This window comes from Gymnodraco acuticeps, unplaced genomic scaffold (genome assembly GCF_902827175.1).
Source record: "Gymnodraco acuticeps unplaced genomic scaffold, fGymAcu1.1, whole genome shotgun sequence".
NCBI lineage: Eukaryota > Metazoa > Chordata > Actinopteri > Perciformes > Bathydraconidae > Gymnodraco > Gymnodraco acuticeps.
The window spans coordinates 2,854,268-2,876,566 of NW_022991187.1; the positions used below are offsets into that span (position 1 = coordinate 2,854,268).

General features: G+C 42.8%; 1 protein-coding gene across 1 annotated transcript in view; it reads left to right on the top strand.

Annotated features, from left to right (window-relative positions):
* The window catches only part of LOC117561154 (GDNF family receptor alpha-2-like), a 59,183-nt gene that overhangs the window by 18,605 nt on the left and 18,279 nt on the right, over positions 1 to 22,299 (top strand). Inside the window, exon 4 of the mRNA XM_034238449.1 lies at positions 16,366 to 16,744. Coding sequence (XP_034094340.1) covers positions 16,366 to 16,744 — 379 coding nt within the window. The remainder of the gene's footprint in view (positions 1 to 16,365; positions 16,745 to 22,299) is intronic.

Here is a 22,299-nt window from a genome sequence, read left to right on the forward strand (position 1 = left end):
CTTGTTCTGCCCCACTCTATATAGCTGAGGGTGGCTTCCTTAGAGAGAAGGCGATTAATTCTCTCCTTGTGTCCTGGCTTCACTGGCACTGCACCTGCATCAGCAGTGTTTCATCACCTCAGCGCTCAGCAGCGTTCCCACATTGTCCTGCTCAACATCAGCCGGCCTTTTACCACTGGCCTCTTTGCTGTGATGGCAGCCAGGCGCAGTGTTCTGTCTCGTGCAAAGCCCGAAGGGGGAGGGGAGGGGGGGGGGGGGGGGGGGGGGGGGGGGGGCTAGGTGTAGACTGCTTTCATTGACACAATAGAAGCACCGTCTTACTGTCATTGTGTTGCAAGCACTGACAAGCTGTTATAAGTAACTTGACGAAGCAAGCGAGGTTACTAGCAGGGGTGGAAGAAGTATTCAGATCCTTTAAAATTAGTAATACCATACTGTAGAAGCAGTGGCGTAACAAGGTTGTGATTGGCCCGGTGCAAATATTGTTTTGGAGCCCCCCCCCCCCCCCCCCCCGATCGCCCCAAACATAAGCGCACACTGTTGCGCTCACACACGCACGGACATCAGTGGCGGCGCCAGAGATTTTCTTTTGGGGGTGCTGTGGGGTAGCTTGACGTTTCACAGAGGGTGCTCAAACATTTAGGGCAGGCATCCTCAAATTGTCCGGACCGAACCACAACTGTCTCTGGACTCTGAGCAAATTATACTTTTCATATGTATTATCTGTATTATCTGTATTATCTGTGTTATCTGCGAGACATCGCCACAACACAACGAGTCAAAATTCTCCGCTATGTCCACTGCAAACAGCGCTCTGCATGTCCGACTGTTCCACTGTCTGTGTGTGTCTGTCAACGCATTGGTCCAATCACATTCAGCATCCCGTAAGCGTTTTTTCCCCCCCACCAACAGTCTGCGAATCAAAGGCACAGTAGGGCGGGTCTTCGCGGAATGACGGTGGGAAACATGCTAATGCTCTAATGTCCGAGTGCAAGTGAATGCAGCACGTCTTGTAACCCCTCCCCCGTCCCCCGGCCCTGGCGCGAGCGTGGAAATACGATTGGCGGCGATTTCATTTGAACGGGACGGTGCAAAACGAGAAGCATTCAGACCCAAGTACTGAAGGAATGAGGTATTTGCGGCTGTACTCAGCATTGAATCAAAACGCACTAAAGCTGTTGATCTTAATAATTTTGTGAGGCGTTTAGCTGAACAAAATAGCAATCGCCGCATTCAGCTGTAATAGACATGTCAACGTGATGCTCTGCTCACGGATGAGCATACGTGTGTAAATATTTTTTTTTCTTTGTGGGGGTCTGCCCCCAAAAAACAGTTTTAAGTCCTGAGAAAGTCAAATAAGATGGTGTTTGATTGAACTAGGCCAGTAGGTAAGGACATTCCACTGGATAACAACTGAAGTATAAAAGAATGCATGACTGAAGTGATGGAGACCATGTTTGAAGGCAAACAAAAAGAGGAAATAACAGGTCAAATCAAGCAAATCCCCCTCTCAGATTTCACAGCAACCAGAAGAACATAAATACTGGCTGGTGATTTGATTAATCAGATTTGTGATGGAATAAAAAATGCACAGTGCATTTCCTTAGCTGTGGATGAGTCCACTGACACCACTGACAATGCTCAGTTGCTGGTGTTTGTGAGTTTTTATGATGAGGCAAAGGGGGAGTTTGTTGAAGATGTGTTGGGCCTGACGAACCTCAGTGGACACACAAGGGGGCAAGACCTTTATAAAGCAATAATGGGAATGCTGAATGAAAGAGGGTGCAGCTGCCTTTACTCATAACTGTGCAGCTCTTACACTGCGACTCTGAGGGATCAAGCACAGACACAATAACAATGAAAACTGCTGCATACAACCTCGTGTTAAGAATCTTGTTGCAATTGTTTAAAGGTTTAAATGACCGTAATAAACGGACCTTTGTCTTATTGAAAAACCTTATTGGACCTTTAAGATTTGTATTTGAGTACCCCTGATTTAGGGTTTCCCTTAATCTACCGGGCGCTACAGTGGAATGTTCTAATGCAACACGCCCCACATGCACCTACACAGTATATATACACTTGTTACAATGAAGGCTCGATAATCAGCTCACGGCATATAGGGGTAAAGTGCTATGTTTATAAGTGGGTGGTGGACCTAATATCCTCTAGGGGGGGGGTTCCGGGGGCATGCTCCCCCGGGAACATTTTCTTTATTTTTTATATTGAAGTTAAAAGCATCAATCTGGTGCACTTTGAGAGCAAAATGAAGAGATCTATGGATACATCTCTCAACACCCATATGAAACTGAACTGTAAACAGATTTTATTTTTCTTTATGGATATTTTACTGTTTTACTGTCATATAGTATTTCATAACTGTTTTTCATTTATTATCTTGTTGCTTTAAACCTATAATGATCATATGAAGGTGTGCCTCGGAAATAATTTCCGAAAAAAACAAACGTTTGAGACCCACTGAGATAACTTAGACTAAAGTTAACTACTGTTGTTTTTATGCAAAAATATTAATTTGTAAAGTAACGTGTCAGATTAATAGTGTAAAATATATTTCCCTGTACATGTTAGTGGAGTAGAAGTATAAAGTAAATTGCAAATACCTCAAATTACAACACTTGAATATGATACATTCTACCACTGGTTAATTGGTTGATTATCTTATATTAGATTAGATTTTAATAGATAAAAAAATACTATTTTCATCCCAAAATGGGAAATTGTTGTGTTGCAGCAGCATGAAAAAAAGCATTGCATGAGAATTAAAAATGTAAATGAATATATAAATTAAATAAATAAATACATACTAGCAAAGGAACAATATATATGTAAATAGTAAATAATGAGCACTCAACATAAAAATATACACAAAAGAATAAGCTAACCTATCGCTAAAGGAACAGGATAAACACGGGAATACAAACAGCACATATTATAACGTATGCAATGTAGTTTTACATTTAAATGAATTGAAGAAGAGTTTAACCAAAAATGTACACATTGTTCTGTGTCATGCAAGGGAAGGGAATAACACTGGAGTCTTATTATAAATAAAATAAGAACTATGAAGCTGGGAGTTTCCTGTTAGAGGTTGCATGAACAATGCTTCCTGCTATTTTGTTGTCCAAAGAGAAGGCCTACATGTTCTTGTAGATCCATATGAATGCTTCAAAAGTACACACGGCTCAGTTGTCACAGCACGATGAACCTGGCACAGTTAGGGGTCGCTTCACATCCTTACCACAAAACACTTTTGGGCCCACTGTCTCCAGGTGTGATGCTGCACACCTGCCCACCTCTCTACACCCTGCTTAAGAAGTCTGGTTATTGCCGCGTGTTGCTCACTCCGGTGACCCGTGACTCTGAGTCGCTATGTCATGCTGTCAGTGTCAGGGCAGAGGGCATGGATGTCTGATAGATGATGGAGATGATAGATTGAAGGAGAGTAGAGGTTATAGGGAGGCCAACATGTCAATAAGACAATACTGAACACTGGCTGGAAGTGGAAGGGAACGCTCTGTACCAGAAAGTGAGGAGGCTGTAAATAATACTTCTTTCTACAGAGTACAGTCAAAAGCATCAGTGCAAACACAGTTTTTTCAACTAAGCCTGTACAGTATCTGAAATCTGCTGATGGTCACGTGTTGCAAACCATTTTGTAGAAACTAAAAGCTTCAGTAATCACATCCTGTTTCCAGCAATATCCTGAAAGCAGAATGATGGATTGTCACTATAAACATATCTGATTCATACATGAGACAAAACATGGGAGAGAAATGGAGAAGCACAGAGAAGGAAAGAGAACATACAATCAAATCAAATACATTTGTTATAGCCCAATGTCAAAACACATTTGTCTCAGAGGGCTTGACAGATCAACAGACATGAATGACAATATAAAACAAATATAATAAAATAAGAAGAATATAATACAATTACAACATAGAAATATAAAATACAAATAAGATAAGAGTAAATTAAATGAATCAAATGCAATAAAAAACAATGAAATGTAGGATCCAGGAGGCTGTTTTAGGGAAGCCTGAAACCAGCCCTTACTAGGCTTTATTAAAAAGGAAGGTCTTTAGACTACTGTCACATTATGGGGACGCTGTCTGCCTCCCTGTCAAAAACAGGAAGCTGGTTCAAAAGAATAAGAGCTCAGTAGCTGAAGCTGTGGGTGTTTCTCAATGGCGAGGAAGGCTGCTCCAGAGCCACTATTTCAAGGATACTACGTCACCGAGTCCCGCCGAAGGACTGTTCTAATGTCCAGGATGCTTGGAATTCTACCGAGGCCGGCGTCCTTCGTTGCGGGAAATTTCGAGGCTGCACATGTGTATCCTCCACGGTCTTAAAGGTCCCATGTCATGCTTTTCTGGTTATTACCCGTCCCCTTGTTTACTTCTTGGGTATAGTGACGTATTTCGGGGATAGTGGCGTAACGTCCGCGGAGCCGTTACTTTTGGACCAATCCGTGGACTTCCTCACACACACACACACACTCAGCGGGACGTTGCGAGGCTCGCTGCTGCGAGGAGCGGGACACTGTGAGCTGGCTCACTGGTGTGGGGTCGGCGAGACAGCGAGACACCGCGGAACTCAGCCTAAGCACACACACAAACTCCCAGCCAGGCTGCGGGTGTGTGTGTGTTTCGGGCTGGGTTTTGCTGTGTCTCGCAGACGGCCACTGGGCTCACAGGGAGGGGGGGGGGGGGGCAGGAGCTCCAACAAGCCGTCCGTGTAGGACAGAGAGTGAATACACATACTATACAGAGATGCTGTATGAGAAACCAATGTGAGTTTGGAAAATTGCACAATAAAAATCTATTTTAGTAGACATCAACAATGGAATTATGATCAGTAGAAATGGCCATGACATGGGACCTTTAAAATCCCCTCAATGCTTTGCGCACGGACCAATTTCCAAATCTTTGGCGAAAATCGCGCTCTATTTAAGGCGGGGCCTCGCATATGACGCACACCTGCACACCTGTTAGCCTGTTCCACCACACTTCGTTTTCAGAGGCTAGGATGGATTCTTGCCTCGCTTCTGAAGGACCTGACTCGGAGGGACATGTCCTACCAAGGAAGCGTCCTCGACATTGAGAAACACCCTGTGGCTCATGTTCTAGTTTGCAAACCTTATAATCAACATTTTGGAACAGTGGGTTCTTCTTCTGGTCGAGAGAAACACTTGAGACTAGGTTACCTGAAATGTGGCCAAAAGGGAAAAGATTCAATACAAAACTACTCCTTTAGGCCACTTTACAAAGTAATGGAGTGAGAAAGAGTGAGATTAAACTTGATCTGTATCATCAGTGTCTGATCTGTAGTACCATCATGATGAAAATATTGATGCGTATCAAAGGATGCATGTCAAATGCCCTTTTTCAGATGCTCTCCACTGACCTGGAGATAAGCAGATTTTATAGTTTGCTCTTCTTTTATAACCTATATGTCAAACTCACAGCATCATGATTATTTCAGACAATCATGTACCACAGAAGAGATGTTTTTGTTACAGCAATATATTGTGAAAGGAAAGACACACACAATTATTAAACCTGCTTCTATTCATGTGTCTTCAAATATTTATAAAAACACCAACACATTATTAAGGATACACTTCCTTCTTCTTCACTTGACATTGAGGGACACTTACGGTTAATGTTTTGTCATCAGTGGAGAGCTGAGATTTACAAGGCTTACATTTAGCAAAAATAAATACACATGCATGGTACTGATTGTGACTTGAACAAAAAATGATCGCTGAAGAATATTTCCCAGAGGAGTCGACTGGTGATCACTTCTCAACCCCAAACCCCTGTAGTTGCTGAACTAATTGAGTGCAATGAGTAATAATAATGCTTATTCTCCCTATTCTAATCAAATTTGACTCAACCAATGGGAATCTAACAGCATCACACAAATTGGCACATTTGTCATGTTTACTGTCCCACACCTGCCAATGACAGACACCTCCTGTTCCTCGCTCAGGAAATGAATCACATTGGAGCCCTATTGGTCCTAATAGTTCCTTTTATGCTTGCAGATAAAGAGTAGTGCTTCAACTTATTTTTCTGGTAAATGTATTGTTGGGTCTACGAGAGAAGAGCACAAGGCGATATCTTTAAAAAGCTTGTTTTGTCTGACCAACAGTCAAAATGTCAAATGCATTCAGTTTGCTATGATGGAAAATAACAAAGCAGCACATTTTGACATTTAAGAAAACTGTATTACTTTTATTTTCTTGCTTGCCGAGCCCCACAAGAGAGCTCTGGCGATGTTTAAAGAGCTGTATAACCATTATTTTCTCCACTTCACGGCAGAGATGCAGTGCAAGTCAATAGCTCTCTGCTCGAATCAATAAGACATCATGTATGAAGGATGCGGGGGAGAAACGTTCCTACACAATGCACCAGGACCCTCAGCTAAGCCCACATGAATTCCATATAACGTGCGGCATACAAATATATAATTAACTGTAATTGTTAATATGCTCCGTGTGAAATGTATTCTGTTCTCTTGACCCAGCGCTGAGCTAATTAACTTATTAGGAGCAGAGGGCAGCGTAGAATCCTGCATTCAGAAGGTCCCTCCAGGAATTAAGTTTAACATCCCTGAGTTAGACCTTCTAACTCTCAGCTCTAAGCCTCTCACCTCTCAGCTCAGCGTGCCCACCATCCAATTAAATCCAGAAAGCTGTTCTACAGCCGGGGGAAAAAAGGACGTGTGCACAGCCGTGCTTAGCATGCTAGACATGTTACAGATTGTTCTCCTAACAATTACTGTTACTTAGGCTAACACTAAGATCTTTCTTGTTTGCAAGCTTACAGTGTTTTTTGTTCGTTGGGTATATGTGTGCAAGATTTGTGTGTTTATATGACTTTGTTTATATGCTTCATTATTCTGTATGAATTTCCTAATGAGTTTACCATAACCAAAGCCCCATATTGTCTCTCTGTGGATCAGTAATGAGTTGTTGTTCCAAGCACAATTATCCTTTGTTATAGTCAGCGTTTTTCAAACATGTTTGCATTAAACAAGAGTTAATAATCCAGGGAACACGTTTGTAGTTACAGTTTGTTTGCATTTTAAGTCATTCCCTGCACGGCGGTAATTAAAAAGGAGGCAGTTGTTGGTATTTTGTAGGTTCACTAAACAAACCCAACTCGTTTGCTTATTTCAACGTGCAAATTAAGACTGAAGATGCTAAAGCTTTGAATTTCACCAGAGGCAGCCCAACTTAAAGGCAGACCCTCATAAAAAGCTCAAATAATCAAAGTGTGTTTGCAATGATTTAAAAGTCCTTTGGACACTGCTCTCCCACCTCTCCCATTTATATCACACATTTAGTTCCTCTCATCATCCCTGCTTATTCTCTCTCATGTGCATGCCGGTCAATTTTGCACCAATAATTTCCTGCTCAGAGGTAAAACTCACTTGATCCCGGAGAACAGAAGACTTCATCAACTCCCGCCAGTCTTCCTCTGATGCCGTCTATCTGACTTGCTCAGTAAGGCTCAAGGGGAGGATGAGTTTGTAGATCTTGTGCACCCTCTTCCTGCCCTGTGGAAGCCCCACAGCGACACAGAGTATAGAGCTAATCACTGATGAACCCTTTGACACAGAAATGCTTGACATGCTCCTCGGGGTCCGGACTAAAGACTTCCCTAACAAGCTCTCGCACGCTCACCCAGGGCCGTATTAAATCCAAATGTTGGCACCTTTCCTAATTACTGAGCACATACCCGGAGCCAAGTGGCGCTTCCTAACCTGGGCTGAACCCCCCTCTGCAGTGCAGCGTCCCCTGAGTATGTGATGATATATGAAATGCAGAATTGAAATTAGGCTGACAGAGAGCAATTACCGCGGAAACAAGATCCCTTACTCTTTGGGGAGAAACGCATCAAAATCCAGATACAGTGTATGTGAACTTTTCATCCACTTCCTCTCATTTCGTCCACCGCCCTCACTCCTTTCACGTTATTATCCCTTTTTCTGTTTTCTCACTGGAACACAGGTCTTATGTAATTTTCTCCATCTCTCTCCCGATAGGTGTCTCTTATCTCACATTTCACCTCACAGCTTATTTTTCACTTCTTTCTCTTCGATCTTTTCCTTGCTCTCCCCTGTGTGTGTGTGTGTGTGTGTGTGTGTGTGTGGGGGTGTGTGTGGGGGTGTGTGTGGGGGTGTGTGTGTGTGTGTGTCTTATATGTGCGCGGAAATAATAGATGGTTGTTTCCACTGCATTGTCATCAGTGGGCTCTAATTTATGATAGCCATAGAATAGAGAGCCCTATTAAAAGCCTATTTCAGGATCTCCGAATGCATCGACGAGGCTTTTACTGTTGTTGACATCGACTTAACAGTTATGAGATTGCATTTTCAGGGGCTACGCGAGGCAGTGGTGAATAAACAACATAGGAAACTATTGTTTGTGAATTCCTGTTTTGTATTCCCCAAATTAACGTCACATTGTGCTTCTTGCACTCGGTAAACGTCTCCGCAATCATTCATATTCTGCGGCCAACAGGTTCCAGGATATAATAGGAAAAATATTATTTATGACTTTTCCTGCACTTAATCACCTTGATGTGCTTTGTTCATTACTGTACATCCATTTATCAATCAATGCGGCCTCTCTATCTGTTCTTTCATTCAGTCAATGCCTCTCGTGCTCATTAATGTATAGTACAGCCGGCAAGGTGAGGTGAGGTGATAGATATATGTAAAGTATTGTGATGCTGTGAGCTGTTGATTACACTACCAATTGGCCGGGTTCATTATTCTGTGCAAGAGTCACACATCTCCGCTGAATTAGGCTGGATTAATTGAAAGCTCTCAGTCTGTGTAAGTGGCTGTCCAATCTGTGAGTCCGTGTCCTCTCATGTCATCTCTCTATTGCTCATCATCAGCTGCTGCAATCAATCGCCCTCCTCTTCCCTCTTAAAGCTTTTTCCATTTTTATCCATCTCGTATCATTAGCTTATCAACCCCTTCCTTCTCGCATTATGGCGGAATATGTTTGCTGAAAACCTTTATTGTAAAGCACTTGGAAAATCAATTATTACTCTGTAACACAATACGGCACATTTCCCCTTCCATCTCCACTCCTTCGCTTCCTTCCTCGTCTTCTCCATCAGAGCCATCATGTGGGCTTTGTGTCTTATGTTCGCCCCCAGGATATCTTTTTGGGATGAGCACCAAATTCAATCTCAAGCGCCCCAATTCAGCGGTAGTAAAAAATCCGTCCGTCGCTTTGGCCTCAAAAGCTGCTGCAGCCTCCGCTTGGTCAGATAAATCTTAGTAGCTCATCCTTCTCCTATTTTCTTTTCATCCTGGACCCCCCGGTGGCCCACATTAGAGCATGCAGATGGCCAGGGGAGATTTAGGCGCTGCAATCCATCAACGTTACTGTATGTAGCCTGAACCACTGGACGGCCGCTCCGCTAACCTCTCCTCCAGCTGGACCGTCCGGCCCTCCTTCAGGCCGGCTTCAGCCAAGCTTGGCCCACTTTAGTAAAACTTTGGCCCCGCTCTGGCCTCTTCACACCCGGTGCCAAAATCAGCTCTCCTTTCAATTCTTATTGAACCGAGCTGCTCCCTCTTGACAAGGTCGACTAATTGTCTCACATCTTGCCTTTAAGGTTTGTCACTGTCAAGTAAGAATATGATCTGAGCACAATTCTGTCGGCCCTTTTTCTTCAATCACGTACACTAGCAAGACTCGGTTTTGCCAGACATCTGCTGTGGATCATTTATCCGCTCCCCTCAGAGAGTGCCAGGGTAAACAAGTTTCAATTGACGATACATTGATGTGTTATTCTAATAAGAAAGTTAATGTTCTTATTATACGAAAACAAGCGGAGGTTCTCACGCTGGCCTGAGACAAACATGAAATGAAATACAGGACTACTTTGAACACATCAAGCTGCCTGTAAATTAATGGTCAACCGAAAGCTTAAATGTGCTCTGTGATGAAGTCCCAATACTTCTGGTTTTCTTCAGTGGCGGAGAGTTTTGTTTTACCTGATGTTCTCTGAAATGGCAGTAAATCATAAATTATAAGGGAAGGCTTAATATTGTATCCCCCCGTTGTGATGTAACCAGTTTTCTTTATCCCCATTCCTAGGATTGATAACGTGGGATGCACCACTTGGAAACAACACAGCATCTCGAGCACACCTCTCTAAAATAAATGGTCTTCTTCCCGCTGCAGGCTGATAGACACAGAGTTAGATTGGTTCTGTTGAATAAGAGATGAATCTCTTTGGGTGTCACTGTGTAGCTACGACCTCTGAAATATCATTATCTACAGGGGGAGGGAGGTTAACTTCTCTAATATAGCCTGAATACAAGAGAGGGCTTCCACAAGTGAACATGATCCTGCTTATTACCGGTATATCTCGTGAAAAAACGGTGTTTTATTCTCTTGTCACTGTGGTATGCAGTATGTGAGAACGCCCAGACACACCTAATGACATCATTTGTTTTCCACAAATATGATGTGCAGCCGGAGGGGTAATTGCAATGTTTCAGTTTGTGATTACAATGGGAAGAAATAAAAGGGAATTTAATCTTGTTCTTCCGTCCAATAAGTGGATGTTGGCAAAGCATGTGAAATAGCATGGAGGCAAAAGTGGTCAAAGTGGGCGAAAGTCCTTGAGTTGTGCACGTCTTGGGCGGATGTATTTAATGTTTCCTCCCAATGACCAGTGTTCAATTAGCATTTTCCTCTATATTTTCCCAGGGACTTGTTTGCTTTCCAATAAACTTAAAAACATATATAGTGTTCTTCTTAAACTTAGACCCACATACTTAAGTCAAATGACGAAAGAATATTCAGCTAACCTGCTCAGACAACTTGATAATGGACAGATATAATCACATCATAGTTTTACCTCGAAATTAATCATTTATTAACTTGCAATTTCGAGTCGTCGCTTAATTGATTCATATTTCACTCAAGGTCTGAAACAGACGGAATCAATAATTCAGCTAGAGTGGATGTCGGCTACCTGCAGGCATTCCTTCAGTGGCTTACTGATGGATGATATCGAAGAGTCTCCTTCAGCATTCAAGTCAAACATTTGCTATGAACTCCCTGACGTGAAGACATCCAAGAATGATTGTTTTATTCGTTGACTTCGCAACTGGGTTGACTGTAAACTAGGTCAGATTGATGGTGTTGAGTGTCAGAGGATCAATGGAAAGATTTGCTTTCCTTAGATTGTGATATTGGTTAACCCTTAAAGGCAAGCACTTGGCAATAAAAAGAAAGCCTTAATTGCTATTGTCTAATGTATCTAAAATGACTAAATGTCCAACTAACAATCTGAATCTCTCAAGATACATGGCCCATTAAGGCCCCGGCCACACGAGGACGAAAACGGCTAAACGCATAGGATTAACGCAAACGCAATCGCAAAAAAGCTTCCGTCCACACGCAATATTCACCGGATAGTGTCTGTCCACACGAGACAGCTCCGTTTAGCTCCAACCGCTGGAGAAGCTGCAGTACATATGCCGAGCCTGTACGTGGCGCTGTAACTTCCTCCACAAAAGCAGCGAAGAGGCATGGTTGTCATGGTTGCCCTTCTGTTTATTCTCCGCGGTGGGGGCCGAGGGAACCGGGCAGAGTTTTTCGCCAGTCAACGTGTATTAAAGTTGAAATCTTCTGACAAAATTATAAAAGTGCCGGTCAAAGGTCTTCTTTGTTATTTATTGAGCTTTAAAACAAATGAATAACGAATCTCTATAATATAATAATAAAATACACGGAGCCTCTCTTTTTCCACCCTCTCTTTGGACAGCGCCAGTGTCTGTCTCATGCAGCAGCTGATCCAGTAATGAGTGACCCGGCCGACAGTAAAAATAAACATATTTATATCTAGTTTAGGTAGTTTGAGAGGTGTCTCCGTCCTGTCAGATTAGACTTCACTCGCGTTTATGTCCATATCGAGAGAAAGATAAATAATCTGAATTCAGTGTGCAGTTTACTTTGACGCGGGGGTGAGCAGCAGAGGTGGGGAGAGGCGGGCCTCATCATTATCAGAAAATGATCGTATAGGGCAGGGGTCGGCAACCCGCGGGCCGCATGCGGCCCTTTAAGCCCTCTGCTCTCGCTCCCTTGAGCTTAGACAAAAATAAGAAGGAAATAAAATAAAAGTATTTGTAGGACTATTTATATTTTGTTGCATGGTTGAAAATGTTTCGTATCTTGTATTTTGAGGTGATACTGTGACACATAAATAAAAAACAAAACGGTTTTAATTAGGTCAACTAAAATATGCGTCACATCCTGCTACGGTTCCGCGCGAGCGCCTTTTCTTGGGCTGCTTCTCAGGTCGACTATTTTAATTTCCTCGCTCCTCGGTCCTCGGTCTCACCGGAAGTTGATTTGCCTGCGCCATCTTGAGTACCGTCCCTCTTATTTCTGCCGGAGGACCGAGGATCGAGGAGCGAGGAGCGATCATGGAGGAGCGATAACCGAGGAACCACCAGACCATCCTCCGATGAAATCCTCAGATACTCACCCCGCCCCCTTACTGTGTATCGCTCACTGATTGGACGAGGCAGTGCATGCACTGATCTGATGCTTCTTGACATGAGAGCAGAGTGAAGAAAATACATGAACCTCACGGGAGTCACTCCTCAGTTTATACCGTGTTTTGTTTCAATTCATGTCTCATTTAGTTACAGATATGTGATATATCTGAACAACAAAGTGGTCAAAAATCATTTAATTCATTTTTTGGAAACATTGTCATGATCGCTTTTTTCGTTTTACATTTTCATTTATTGTCATTTCCATTCAGTCAGTCATTAAGTGCTATTGAAATGTTAATGTGCTACATATCCAAACAAACAAACAAAGTGTGCAATCCAATGAATGTTAATCTAACTGGGTTTTGATAGATAACATATCTCTTTTTCTTCTCTCAATTATTTTATTTCTATTGTGCACTCTAATCAATATTAATCAAACTATTGTTCGTTTATAAATTTAAAGAATGGCGTTTATCTTTTTTGAGAATTAGTTCTTATTTTATTTTATTTATTGGGGTCTACAACAGATGATACAAATGTTTGTGTCAGTAAATGTGTACTAACAGAGGCGGGGGGGTGTGTGGAAATAACGGGGACAGAGCAGGGTTGCATTCCAATAGTCCATTTAGCTTAGGAACCTTCCTAACGGAGTGAAATGACCCGGAAGTCCCTCAGTGGCAGCCATGATAAGTGCCGTTCCAATTCTCCAAATGAAAGGAAAGGAGGTTTCAAACTTCCTTTATAACCTCCTTTAGCTTAGGGACCACTGGACCTCCCTAACCGAAAGGAGAGGAGAAAATGCTGCCCCACAATGCATTGCAGCCGCAGTATTTGCCATCACAACAGTCGGCCGTTCACGGAAACAACCGATTATGACCGAGAAATGATATCATGAAAGTTACGGTGCTTATTAAGCATTTTAAAACGTATGTGGTAAGTTGCCAAAGTGCTTTTTTTCTGAACGTTCATCAGTATTATAATCAAAAAGAGAAATATGAACGTTAGTTTTTACTGAAATGATCAAATAAAATCAAAATTTCACTGAGCTGTGTGGGGTTGTTCAACTTTTAAAAGATGTTTGAATGGTGATATAAACAGTGATAGATGTTAAGGACTAACGTTTATAATAAATACATTTGTATTTATTTTAAGATCTTTTAATAGTTCATACAATCATACGTATTGGGATCATTTGTATTAATGTGGACCGGAGGGAGAGGGTGACGAGCATAAGTTTCACTTTCCTTTTTTATTTCAATTCCAACTTTGGTCATGAAGAATATGTTTCTCTGTTGTCCCCGTTCATAAAGCATAAAGCAACAGCATCAGAGCACGGTGCAGTCTCTAGATGAGTCCCTCGTTCTTATTAAATATCCATGTTGTAGTCCGCTACAACAAAGTGGGCCCATTTTAATAATATTTTTTCCCCTTCAAATGTGCAGAGGACTCCCCAAGTGCTGTGTTTAATTTATTTTAAAGTAGGCCTGTGTATTATTTTTAATTCTCCTTACAAGTGTTCTTTGTTTCTTATTAGAGGTTAACAGTTTTATATCATGTAATAAATAGCCTAATAAATGCAAAAAAACTGTAGGTTTTGTCTGATATAACAATAAACAACTATGAAATATGTTTTGCGGCTCCAGACAAAAAACTGTTTTGGAAAAAGGAGCAAAATGGCTCTTTTGGTCAAAAAGGTTGCAGACCCCTGGTATAGGGCGTACACACGGAGCCGTTGGACCCCCCAGAGCGTTGCGTATGCCGTTCTATCCACCTTGGGACCCGTTATCGTTTCCGCAGTCGTTTAGTGCCGTATTCGGTCGTCCTCGTGTGGCCGAACGGTCTATATGACACTAAACAGTAACGCAAACGACCGTTTTCGTCCTCGTGTGGCCGGGGCCTAAGGGTTTTCTTTTTTATTTGACCCTTATTTGACCCATATCATGGTAAACCCACTTTACCCCCATTTTACCCCCATATTACACCTATATTACACCCATGTTACCATGTTACACCAGTATCACAATCAATCAATCAATCAATCAATCAATCAATGTTTATTTATATAGCCCAATATCACAAATGTTACATTTGTCTCAGTGGACTTCACAGTGTGTACAGAATATCAGTATGACAATACGACACCCTCTGTCCTTAGACCCTCACATCGTACAAGGAAAAACTTCCGGAGAAAATCCACAGTTTAAAGGGGAAAATGGGAGAAATCTCAGGGAGAGCAACAGAGGAGGGATCCCTCTCCCAGGACGGACAGACGTGCAATAGATGCCGTGTGTAAATTGAAAAGATAATACATTTGCAACATAGGTAGTCCAAATGTTTGGAAATGCATGTGTGTATAATAGGAAGATGAATCCACAAGGATATCCATCCAGGACCTATGATCCAGGACCACAGCCACGACTCAAGATCCAGGGCTTGCAATCCAGGACACAGGACCGCAGGATCATCCATGACTCCGGATCCCGGCGTATATAGACACCAAAAAGAAAGACATTTGGGGAAGCTGGGTTAATCGGAACATGAGAGTACACAGGTATAGACAGAGAGAAGGAAGAAGTAAGATGTCCCCCGACAAACTAAGCCTATATCAGCAAAACTAGGGGCTGAATCTAATCAGCCCTAACTATAAGCTTTATCAAAAAGGAAGGTCTTAAGCGCACTCTTAAAAACGGATAGGGTGTCTGCCGCCCGAACACAAACTGGAAGCTGATTCCACAAATGTGGAGCTTGATAAGAAAAGGCTCTGGCTCCCATTGTACTTTTAGAGACTCTAGGAACAACCAACAACCCTGCATTCTTAGAATGCAATGCCCTAGTAGGACAGTAGGGTATAATGAGTTCTTTAAGGTAAGATGTCGCCTGCCCATTAAGGGCTTTGTAGGCGAGAAGAATAATTTTAAATTCTATCCTGTGTTCTATAGGGAGCCAGTGTAAGGCAGCCAGAACAGGAGTAATGTGGTCCCTTTTCCTAACTCTGGTTAGTACAGGAGCTGCAGCATTTTGAATCAGCTGAAGCGACTTGACTGACTTCTTGGTACATCCTGATAATAAAGAGTTACAATAATCCAACCATCACAACCATCCTACGACCATATTTTACTGTTATTACACCTTTTGATCTGATATCTGTAGAGCATAGGCATCAAAACACAAGTATATCTGTAAGTGATTGTCCCTGTTGTATAACCTTATCTGAACAATGTATCCTCCAGGATGCAGAAACCATTTAAAGGTCCCCTATTATACTGTTTTTCATCAATATATTATAGGTCTCAGATATATACAAATGGTTCTGAAGTGTTTGGCTCGAAATACACAACACATCCTTGTAGCATCCCATAATCCCCTCTGTTTCAGCCCTGTTTCCAAAGTGCTGATTCTCTGTCTGCTACTTTAGTTGAAAATAAGGAGCCACTCCCCACGCCCCTCTGAGAGATTCAGGTGATAAGGTGGGGGGGGGCTACCTTGCTTGGTGATTGGCTAATGGTTACACAAGCCAAAAAATCGTTATCACATCATAAAGTGGCCAAAATCTGATCAGCTCATTTTCAGACAGGTTTGTATATAAATGAATCAGGACAAAAAGTGAGAGAATATTTTTTCCTGAAACTTTCAGAATCTCTGAAATGAATACATGACTAAGTGTATTTTGCATAATAGGTGACCTTTAAAGGGTACATAGTATGAAATCACAATAAAAAGGTAAATCTTAAACTATTTGGAAAATACATGTCTGACATCTGTTGATTTCTCTCTCTTCTTTGATTCCACCATCAGGCATGCTCACAGTGGCCCCAAAAGGTTTCCAATGTGTCGACGCCGAGAAAAACTGCAACCCCTGTCTGGACGCCGCCAAAGCGTGCAACCTGAACAACAGCTGCAAGAGGCAACGCTCCGCCTACATCGCCACCTGCAGCAAGGAGGACACCAACAAGGGGGAAGTCTGCAGCCAGAAGCGCTGCCACAAAGCGCTGAGGCAGTTCCTGGACCGCGTGCCCCCAGAGTTTAGCCACCGGCTGCTTTTCTGCCCCTGCCAGAGCGAGGGCTGCGCAGAGCGTCGCAGGCAGACTATCGTTCCTGAGTGCTCGTACAAAGATAAAGAGAAACCCAACTGTCTGGAGCATCGCAGGGTCTGCCGCCAGGACTCTCTTTGCAGGTGATATAAAGGGAAATGTTGTGGGTCGTACTGCATGTGTGTTTGTTATGAGGGGTGGAAGGGCAGACATTAATTTGCATGCATGTTTAAGTTGGTTTGATTTGCAGAGTTTTATGCTGTGAATATAGGCAAGGCAAGTTTATTTATATAGCACCTTTCAGCACACGGCAATTCAAAGTGTTTTACAAATGAAAATAAATGTAAAATGGCATTTAAAAACAGGCATTAAAAAGCAAAGATAATCAAATAAACACAACAGGTATAGAATACATGAATACAAGCCGTACTGCAGTGTGAATATGAACAGCTCACTCAAATACAGCGGCAAAAATATACGTTTTTAGTCTGGATTTAAAAGTATTAAGAGTTGCAGCGGACCTATAAGACCTATAAGAAGTACTGACAAACATTCATGGAAAAAGACAATTGAATCTGTGTGTTAGACGTGATTGAGACATTTTCCTCCTTTCCATGGCTTCTCAAAGTTGCATATTTCTTTGCTGTAACTTTGCCAGTGAAGTAATTACACTTTCCAGGACACTGTGGCTATTAGATGAAGATGTGAGGCTAAGTTGAATAGACAATGCTCAATTAAGCTGAACACAACATTAGTGGATCACGTTGGCTGCATGGGGCCTCTATTGGATTCAAGCGGCCGGATTCAATTCACAGCTACCCATGCGTGACATGTTACCTTGTGTTAGTGCTGCGGAGAGCAGGTGAAACACAGCGGTCGTACTATCAGCTGTCAGGATCTTTATACCCTGCGGTACCATGTGCTGCGTCTGGCTGTCAACAGGCTACACATCCAGCCTGTTGGAGGAGATACTCTGCGTTCATTAGTCTAATAGCATAACAAAATGTGGGACATTTAAATAATTCCAAGCATTTAAAAGCTCATTTATAAGCCTAATGGAGTTCGACCAAGTGTTAGACCCCTGAAAGCTCACCACTAAAAATAATACTTGTGATGTATGAATTATAAAGAGGGGAAACATTAGGTTACTTTTTTATGTCCTAGTTGGAAGGATGATTAGGCAGCTAATGCAATACAGAGACAGGCTGACACAGGTCTTGTGACAAGTTTAGAATGCTTTTAGTAAGGCTTTTGTGGCACAACAACCAATACATAAGAGAGGATTACTTGAAACGGATTCAACCTGGTTTTTTAATAATTATTTTGCATTAAAGTGAATAGTATGTTCCCAAATAATATCAGGCATAAGCAAGCCTGAAAACATTGTATACCACTTTTGAATTACTTGTTGTTTTGCTCTCTTTTGGATAACACGCCAGGATAATTTGCTTAAAGGGTCCCTATTATGCTCATTTTCAGGTTCATATTTGTATTTTGTGTCTCTACTGTGTCATGTCTCCATGCTTTAATGTTCAAAAAGCTCTTTATTTTTCTCATACTGCCTGTGCTGCAGCACCTCTTTTCACCCTCTGTCTGGAACCAGAGCCCAGTCCGCTCTGATTGGTTAGCTGGCCGGCTCTGTTGTGATTGGTCAACTCTTATGGCCCGTCCACACGGCGGCGTGCGTTGAAGCTTCAACGCTTCTGCCCATTCACTTTGAATGGGGTGACGTCACGCTTTGCCGAACTGCATTGTGGGAGCGTTGCTTTGCTTTGCTTGCGTTGCTCGCTTCAAAAGTTGAGCAATGTTCAACTTTTGAAGCTTCGGCGGAAGCGTCAGCCAATCAAATCATATGCCAGTACAAGCTCTAGCCAATCAAACCGTGTGCTTGTGAGTCCGGGGCGGGAGATTCATGTGATTGGTTGTTCGTCGAGTTTCAGACACGCCCACCGGCAAGCTTCAACGCCCGCCGCCGCGTGGACGCTGCGTTAGAGTCAGATGTCCCGTACAACGTGTTGGAGCGCTAGCCAATAGAAGCACAAGGGTTACATAGTGATGTCACCATGTTACGGAAATAAGCAAAGGAGTCAAATGGAGCTATTTCAGGCAGAGGGGGGAGTGTGTGGGAGAGAGACTCCCTATGGAGGGACATTTGGTATTTTAGCCTTAGCAGACCATTTACCTGCACAAAAACCTCTGTAACACACTACAGGAAAGGGAAATCCCAAAAAGCATAATAGCTCCCCTGTAAGAATGAATAATAGTCACATAAAATGCAAAGTACTCTTGCTAGCCATGCGCAAAAAAATCCTCGTGAAAAATATATCTATGGTGCTTCACATTTATCCTGTTTCTATAGAGGTAAGCAGCCTTCAAGCTGAGCGTTAACGGCAAAAACTCAATTCCTCTCCACTCTCCACCAACACTAAATCCAACCAGCGCGCTGCTAAAGCAGGGAAACTCTATCGCCTCCTCTACGATTTATGATTGTCTTGATAATTACCTGCTTGCCTGCATTGTGTAATCTGTTTTCAGTTGCTTTCATGACCTTTAGGCCCTCAGGTGTCTGCTGTGCACCTGCTTATTGAGAAAGATAAAATAAAACGTTAAAGCTCATTATCTGTGGCTGCGTACTGCCCCGCTGAGGTCAACAGCTCGATGAGCCGCACACACACTCAGTGCAGCGCGGACACATGCTGCTTTGTGCACCAACAACAGCCATTCAGAAGTCACACACATAAAACCACACACTCGTACACAACCACTTTTAGCTTGAACGTGACTCAAATAATGTACTGTTTAGGTGGTGCATTCTCCTGCAGTGAATAAGCGCTGCCGTGCAGGCGACTGTCACCACGATTCAATTAAAGTGAGATGTCATTGGTCGGTGCCGGGCTGACAGTGTACTTTGATTGGTGATTTTTATCCTGCCTTGAGGTGTCCACAATGACCCCTACCCTGTGAGATATTCCTTAAGTGTCCTCTATCTGTCTCAATGTCCTCTATCTGTTACATGATGTCACCACAGGATAGTTTTCTATGCAGGGTACACTGTCTTCACATTGATTTAATCTGATGTATCGAGATGTTGCACTAACCAACACGTTATGTTCTTAATTTGCTCTGCACCAAGCTTGTGTTCACAAGCAAATTGAATTTAAAACCTATTTGTCATGCTAATTTAACAGATTAGTTTGTTTTCATGCCACCTTGGTGATAAACACCGTCGAAAACCCCTGGAAGGAGCCCGGGCAAAACTTTTTAACACAGAAGTCACAGCACTCTGAAGAACTGCAGCATAGGAAACTTTTATTGGCTTATTTTTCCCCTCTCAAAGATGAGTTGATAAAAGCAGAGGAAGATCTTTCCACCACAGGCCTGTCTCTCCTGGGGACGCCTGTCTGCCTCCAAACGGGCGAAACACAGCTAACTCAAGCCTATTTCATTTGAACTCAAGGGACTGATCGAGCGAGGGGGAGGGATTGGGAGGAGGAAGAGAGGAAAGGAGGAGATAATGAGAGGGAGAGAGGGAGGGTCGTAGAATCGATCCGGGCCGTAACATCGATCCGGGCCGTAACTTCACTTCAGCGGGATGGACGTCTGTGATTCGGTCGCACAGCTGATCTCTGCAGCAGAATCTAAACGACAAACTCAGCTCCCTGCAACGTGCTCTGATGAAGAAAGGGTCATGATTGAAAGTCAAAACGGATTTAAAATGTATACTTACCTGCTTTATTATGTATTTTAGACTTTGAAAGGCAGGCGGTTCCCTGCTTTACACCAGGAAATACTTTCTTTTTTGAATTGTTATTGGATGCCAGATTGGCTTTGATTTCACCTTTGGAGACTGTTCAGATTGTTCCAGGTGGAGCGCAGAGCTCAATCAAACAAAAAATAAATATGTGAAAGGATTTCAAATACAAAATGTTGGCACGGGCTTAGGTGGCATATTGCACTGGAAGATTTCATTCTCTCTTTGGTCTCTGTGGAGGCAGTTGTTGACATACTCTGGAGTTCTAGGTACTGCGGATGGAGAACAAGCAATACATGGTGCAGCTCCTATTTCTTACACCTGGTTGTACTTCTGCTTCAGTTATTACGTTATTTCCTTCTATAATCCTGCTCAAACAGAGAAAGGCAAGACGTACAACAAACAATAGACTCATATTTGTTACTGTCCTGCATTTATATCCACTTCCTCTTCTCTCAGTGTTCTCACCACCCTTCAAATGTATCCAATATATATTCATTAGGGACTGCTGAGTCCACAGAGTGACAATAGGGCTATATCTGGATGTGCTGTTTGGAGCATGTGAGTGTATGCAAGCAGATAAATTCCCTGTTCTATTCCATGTGAGTTCACGCAACGTAAGCCCATTGAAGTGTAGCCCAAAGAGCATTGATTGTCCAAAGATCAACGCAACACTTCTATCTTTGATTAATATCACTGCGTCTCCGGGCTCACGGGGTGCTCTTTGATTGAGTTATTTTACCACTGGTTATCAAAGTGGGGAGCGGAGAGACAATCGATCACTGTACAGGTAACCTGACCCAGTTTGGGAGATGTACCAGGCTGCCTCTGCACACACACACACACACACACACACACACACACACACACACACACACACACACACACACACACACACACACACACACACACACACACACACACACACACACACACACACACACACACACACACACACACACACACACACACACACACACACAGCCCTAAATCAAGTCTTCTCTGCCGTATCTGACAACTCAAGCCTCCACTGAGGGGAACAGTGTAAGGAGACTCACTGGCCATGATGGCATTACTCTGTGGCTGACCAAGTTGAAAGATTGTTGTTGCGTTTTTCTCTCACTTTCCCTCACACACAGACAGTATATACTTTGGTGCGCTTGTACTTGTGAGGACCCTCAGAGTATTCCCAGGACACTCACCGTTCGCTAACCTCGTCTTCACGCATGCAGTCAGTTCGCTATGATGAGCAGTCAATGCGTGGAAACCCATTTCCCAGGAAAGGAATGAAGATATAAGAGCACATTCTAAGCAGCGTATGTAAATGACATGCTCAACCCAAATACGCCCGGAGCTACAGACTCATGTGTGAACAATGGGTGAGCAAAGCATCTACCATCTCAGCTCCGGAGCTAAATCCTTACCCTAAACATGGATTGATTATGGTCTCTTTTTGTTATTGCGTGCAGCAGAGCTCATACACATTATCCAGCTTGTGAAATGGAAGAAGTGAGCATCCTGACAGCAGCCTTATTCCTACGTGTTAAAGCAGAATGCATTCAGGCACGATATTGTGCAGACAGCAACGTTTTAATACAAACGTATGACTTCCAGATTCTGGTTATAGTTTTGAAATTGTGGTTAAAGTGCTTGGTAAGTTTAAAGGGGCTGTATTATACTTCTGGGGGTTTTCCTTTCCTGTAGTGTGCATGTAAATGGTCTGCATAGGCTAAAATCCCTGTGTTCCCAGACTCCCCCCCCCCCCTGCCTAAAACGCCTCTATTGTTGACTTTAGTAACATAGTGACATCACAAAGTAACACACACGCTTCTATTGGCCATGTCCAACACATTGTACGACAGCTGTAAGCTGTTGACCATTCACAACAGAGCCGGCCAGGTAACCAATCAGAGTAGACTGGGCTCTGGTTTCAGACAGAGGGTGAAA